Below are 6,098 nucleotides of genomic sequence, written 5' to 3' on the forward strand. Positions count from 1 at the left end.
AGAAGTTTTATGGCATTTTAAGGTAAGGGGAAGAGACTTTAGGGTGCCTTCAGGTTAGAGAATAAACTAGGGGCTTCACAAAATCAACTCTTAATATTATTTTTAACTCTTAGGGCACTGTTTGTATCCACATCAATACCTCGGTATATAGGTACTGTCCTTTCTCATTAAGGATGAGGTGCAGTTGATAGGTCTTCAAGACATAGGATCTCTATCTAAGACTGTGCTACAAAGCCTTTTTCTTGACTTTGCTGTGCACATCTGCAAAAGGAAAGTCCAGAAATATGGCTGGGCAGGTGAAGGAGACAAACACCATGCCCTGAGCTTGTACAGTTTCCCCACCCATTCATCCACATGAAAGAATATACAGGATTTGAAAACAGAGGAACCAAATACCCTGGAACTATTTGGTAGTTATTGGGCAAATAATCATTACTTGGCTTATAGTTTAGCCTTCAGAAATTAAAATTCAGAGTTACAGAGAATACTCACTACAATGAGGTTTGTGATAGCCCCACCCAAACCCCTGGACCAAAACAAAGAGGCCAATGAAAAGACAAAACTTGGGGGCATTAGCCAGTTGGGAGGGTCTACTTCTTTGTTTTAAAAAACTTGGTGCCTGGAAAGAATGTCTCACTAGGGAGATGAGGGAAAGTAGTCAGTCAATAAATATGTATTAAGCACTTACTATGTGCTAATCACTGTGCTAAACTGTGGGGATACAAAGAAAGGAAAAAAACTAATCCTGGGTCTCAAGAATTCATGGTCTACCAGAAGTGGGGAACCTTCAGCCTTGAGGCCACAAGTGACCCTTTGGATCCTCAAGTGCAGCCCTTTGACAAAATCCAAACTTCACAGAACAAATCACCTTAATAAAAGGATTTATTTTGTAAAACTTGGACTCAGTCAAAAGGTTGCACTTGAAGACCTAGAAGGCCACATGTAGCCTCAAGGCCACAAGTTCCCCACCCCTGGAACCTGTAGATGTTCCCAAAGTGAGCAATACTGCCTGCTGAGGATGCTGGAATGATCCAAGGAGGCTGCAGTAGCCTCAGGTGCAATTGGGGAGGGGGAAGCATTGAATAAAAATAAGGGGGGAGGTGGAAGCATAAGGAAAGAAGAGAAGATAAGAAAATTTTGAAAAACCATTCTTATATGTTTCATTTGTTGTATAACAGAGTTAAAATTGTAAAGATTACATTATTTTCCAAACACACAAAATGCCAGTAATAACCAATCAGTGGTCAAGTCTTCCAAAAGGTCTTAACAAGGAAGTCTTGGCAGGTGAACATGTCTCACATTGTTGGGAAGTCCAGCATGCATCAGCAGAAATATGTGCGTGTAATGACTTGTTTGTAATGCAATAATATACAGTTATATGACACAATATTGTGTCATCAAAATTTCAATGCAGGGATAAAACCCAACAAATTTACAATAAATTATTAAATTTAAGATGTGTCAATTTTTTCAAAATTGAATTTTTTTTTTGAAATGACACAAATTTCAAAATAAAAAAAAATTGTTAAAGTATTAAAGAAAGATTTCCAGTGGGGTGCTGAGTAATTTTTTTAAGGGAGCAGTAGCCCAAATAAGTTTGGGACCTTCTGTATAGAATAGTATGGGATGGGGGGAGGGGAATGAGACAAAGCTTTTTGCTGGTCCCAGGTAAGGGTTTTTACCTATTCTAAAAGATACGTAACAAGAAAAAGCCTGAAACAGTCAAGGATTTCACTTGAAACAGAAGCTGGACATTGAGCAGTTTCCATCAGAGGCTACAGAAAGTGGTGTTTAGTTGATACTACAGAGGCCAATTAAGACCAATTAAGAGGTGGCCTAGTAGGAGAATACCATGACACGAGAAGCATCAGTAGACTTTCTATGACATCCTCTCAACACATACTCAACACATGCTCTTCCATGACTACGCCCTGACCACATGTGTTTCTTATGTTCATCTTTCCATGGGTGTGCCCTGGCCACACCCATTCCCTACATGAGCACCCCTCCACACACGTTCTCTATGTGTGCTGCTCTTCCCCCTAATGTTGTGTGAATATTTATGGGACAATGTGACCCAGACTTATGGGAAAACGGCTTTATGATTTCCTTTTTTGTAAAGAGTATTTCGTGGTCATGTAATTCCTCTGTCTTAGCAGGCAGACTTCAAATATTTTACACATTATGTAGTCATTCTGAATGGAATTTCTCTTTCTACCTCTTCCTGTTGAGTTTTGTTGGTAATATACAGAAAGGCTCATGATTTTGTGTAGGCTTATTTTAAATCAGACTAGTTTAGTGAAGTTATTGATTGTTTCAAATAACTTTCAATTAATTCTAAGAGAGAGGTTCTTATCCTGTTTATTCCCACACTTTTTAATGTTGTTTGTTGTAGGGGTTTTTAAACATGGATATTGTATTTTGTCAAAAACCTTTTTTTTTGCATCTGCTGATATAATCATGTGATTGTTATTTTTGTTAATAACATAGCATGTTTATAGTTTATATGTTTATAGTTTTTGAAACATTGAAGCAATAGATATTATCCCAGTTTTACAGATAAAGAAACTGAGGCTGAGAAAGGGTGAGTGATTTGTCTAAAAAGTCACATAGCTGACTCTTCCTCTTTTCTCCCTTTCCTTCCACTCTTGCCCCTCTCCCTTCCCCTCCCTCCCCCTCCCTTCCCCCCTTCCTTTCCCCTTTCTTCGCCATCCCATCCTTCCCTCCATCCTTTCTCCTACCTCCCTTCCCCGGCCTAGACGATGCCGTGGTGGAGACAGCGGAGGAGGCCACGGAGCCCGCCGAGGCGGACATCACGGGGCTATGCCAGGACATGTTCTCCAAAATGGCCACGTACCTGACGGGCGAGCTCACAGCTACCAGTGAAGACTATAAACTTCTGGAAAATATGAACAAACTGACTAGCTTGAAGTATCTAGAAATGAAAGATATTGCAGTAAACATAAGTAGAAACCTAAAGGACTTAAACCAGAAATATGCAGCACTTCAGCCTTATCTGGATCAGATCACTCTAATTGAGGAGCAAGTAGCAGCTCTTGAGCAGGCAGCTTACAAATTGGATGCATATTCAAAGAAACTAGAAGCAAAGTACAAGAAGTTAGAGAGGCGATGAAAGAATTCTTTAGCTCAGACTTTTAACTACAAGAATATTTTATAAGAGCTGAAATAAGTGGGATGGAACTTATCACTATGCTTCAATTCCTAAAAAGAAGCCGTGCTGCTGATCCAAGGAGAATCCCAGCCCCCACCTCTGGTTGGATGTGTAATTCTGGCCACCCCCACCCCCGCCGTGTTTTCCTAAACCTGTACCCTCCCAACCTCATCTTAATCGCGTGCTTCATTGTGTGCCCTGGACCAAGGCTCAGAAATCAGGATCAACCCCGTCTAGAGCAGACACAGACGAGAGACTCTAGTCTCCCTGTCTCTTCCCTCCCTCTCCTCTAGGCCCTCCCACACCCACCCCTTTCACAACCTGTTCTTGAACTTAAATAATAAATGCCAACATATGAAAAAAAAAAGTCACATAGCTAAGTGATTTTAGACCAAGAGTCTGAGATAACATTCAAACCCAAGTCTTCCTGACTCCAAATTTAACACTCTTTCCCCCATGCCCCAATGTCTCTCTCTAGGATGGATTATTTTTAAATTTTTTTAATATATAATTTATTTATTTTCAGTTTTTAACATTCATTTCCACAAGATTTTGAATTCCAAATTTTCTCCCCATCTCTCTGCTCTCCCCACTCCAGAACAACATACACCCCAACACCCCTTTCCCCAAGCTGCCCTCCTTTCTATTACCTCCCTTTCTTCCATCCCCCTCCCTGTTAGGGACTTCCGAAGCCTCATAACTATGCTCGGGGTTCCCCCCAAGCCCCAGGCCTTTGCCTAAGCAAAGGACCTGATCTCCCGGACAACATACGGGGCGGGAGCCGAGAAGATGGTGAAGGACTCCGTTTATTAGTTCAGCAAGCAGCATTTTATATCTTTAGTGACGTAGGTACATTCTTTGGGTGAAGGACAGGTAAAATTCAAGCCACCTGGATACTAGGACCGCCCCGACCCCGCCTACTCTCCTCCCCTTCTCTTCCCAAGCTAACCCGAAGCTCCCTGCAGTCAGGCAGTACAGGCAAAGAACCGGAAACTCCACGCGCTCTGGCAAGCCCAGACAGAGAGCCGGAAGTTCCATGTGGTCAGGCAGGTCCAGGCAAAGACCTGGAATTGCCAGGGAGGCAACAAAGGCGAGACCCCTCCTCCTGGCTCCACCCACATCCCAAAGCCCCAAGTTTATCTCAGCAGGCCCCTGGGCCTGGAGGTCCGAGGAGGACAGGGCTCAGCTCTAACGCGGCCCACAACACCTCCCCTCTATTTTCCTGTAGAGAAAGATAGATTTCTATGTCCCCTTGCCTGTACATCTTATTTCCCATTTACATGCAAAAACAACTTTTTTAACATTCATTTTTTTTTGAAGCTTTGAGTTCCATATTCTATCCCTTCCTCCATCCCCACTCACCCTCATTGAGAAAGCAAGCAATTGGACATAGGTCATACATGTGTAGCCATGCAAAACACTTCCATAACAGTCATGTTGTGAAAGACTAACCACATATCCCTCTATTCTGTCCTTCCCTCCATTTATTCCATTCTCTCCCTTGACCTGTCCCCCCACAAAAGTGTTTGCTTCTGATTACCCCTTCCCCCAATCTGCTGTCCCTTCTATTATCACCCATCTCTTATCCCCTTCCCTGCTGCTTTCCTGCAGAGCAAGATAGATTTCCACACCCAACTGAGTGCGTGCTGGTCCCTCATTAAACCAAATCCAATGAGAGTAAGGCTCACTTACTCCCTCTCATCTTTCCCCTCTTCCCCTCCATTGTAAAAGCTCTTGCCTCCTTTATGTGAGATGATTTATTGCATTCTACCTCTCCCTCTCTTTTTCTCCCAGTACATTCCTCTCAACACTTAATTTTTTATTTTTTAGGTATTCAGCTCACCCAGTGCTCTCTGTCTACACACACACACACACACACACACACACACATACACACATCCATATAAACATACACACATATAATACCTATACATACATACACATAAACAGACACATATAAAACACACACATTCACATACACAAGCACACACACACACACACACACACGTATTTCCTCTAACTACCCTAATACTGATTTTGGCAATGTTCCAAAGGCTGAAGAAATTATAGCAATGGACCGGAATGATCTTCAAATCTAAATTGCTACTAATTGGGCCGCAGATCTTTCTTATCCATTACATAGGGCAATGGGAATTCTGGGATAACTGGCGTCAACAGAATTTTACCTGGTACCAGATCATCAGTTGGTGTCAGAGTGGGGACAATATCTTCAGTAGCAATCTTTGCTAGTCGATCAGCAATGTGCATTGTACTCACATTCTGGCATAGAAAAACTGACAAACTAGTAACCAAAGACATGTCCCGTTCTCTGGGTGAACCTGCTCAAGATAGCTGTGATTTCCTGCTGTGTAAAATCTTCCAAAACCTCCCTGAACACAGTATTATGATCCTGTGTTTCTTTCTCCTTCGTTGTACGGGGAGCACTTCTCTTTGAGTGTAGTAAGGTCTCCTTCTCTACGTGAGAAGCACCATGCAACAAAGTATTATCTCGTGCCTCAGCTTCTGACATTGTATCCTCCTGTCTAGATTCTCTTCCCCTGTTACCATGGTAACCAGACTGGCTGCTAGGCTCAACGTGGGCTGAACTGAGGTGCACTCTTGACCTCCCTGGCTCCCTCTGCCTTCTGGCTGAATTTACAGCAGTTGGTAGATTCCTATTGTTCTACCACCTGAGATTCCCCATCTTGCTGTGGTATAGGAGAAGCACTCTCACTTGAATTAGCAGACATTTCAGCAACTGTCTGGGTCTGGGTTCTCTCTCGTAATAGTCTGTCCCTGCTTTCATATATAATACGAAAGGCTGTGAGTAAAATCGAGCCTCATCTAGAGACTTCTGTTGGCATTTCTCTACCTGGGTTAACTATAGCTTCTTTCAGACATCTTTCCAAATCTCTAGGTTCTCCCT

General features: G+C 42.6%; 1 protein-coding gene across 1 annotated transcript; it reads left to right on the forward strand.

The window, feature by feature from the left end:
• Positions 1-2,674: 2,674 nt before the first annotated feature.
• LOC118839246 (biogenesis of lysosome-related organelles complex 1 subunit 2) lies at positions 2,675-3,133 on the forward strand. The gene has a single exon (XM_036746702.1). It carries the CDS (start codon positions 2,834-2,836, stop codon positions 3,131-3,133), a length of 300 nt encoding a protein of 99 aa, XP_036602597.1. The 5' UTR covers positions 2,675-2,833.
• The last annotated feature ends 2,965 nt before the right edge of the window (positions 3,134-6,098 follow it).

This window comes from Trichosurus vulpecula, chromosome 2, assembly GCF_011100635.1.
Source record: "Trichosurus vulpecula isolate mTriVul1 chromosome 2, mTriVul1.pri, whole genome shotgun sequence".
Lineage (NCBI taxonomy): Eukaryota > Metazoa > Chordata > Mammalia > Diprotodontia > Phalangeridae > Trichosurus > Trichosurus vulpecula.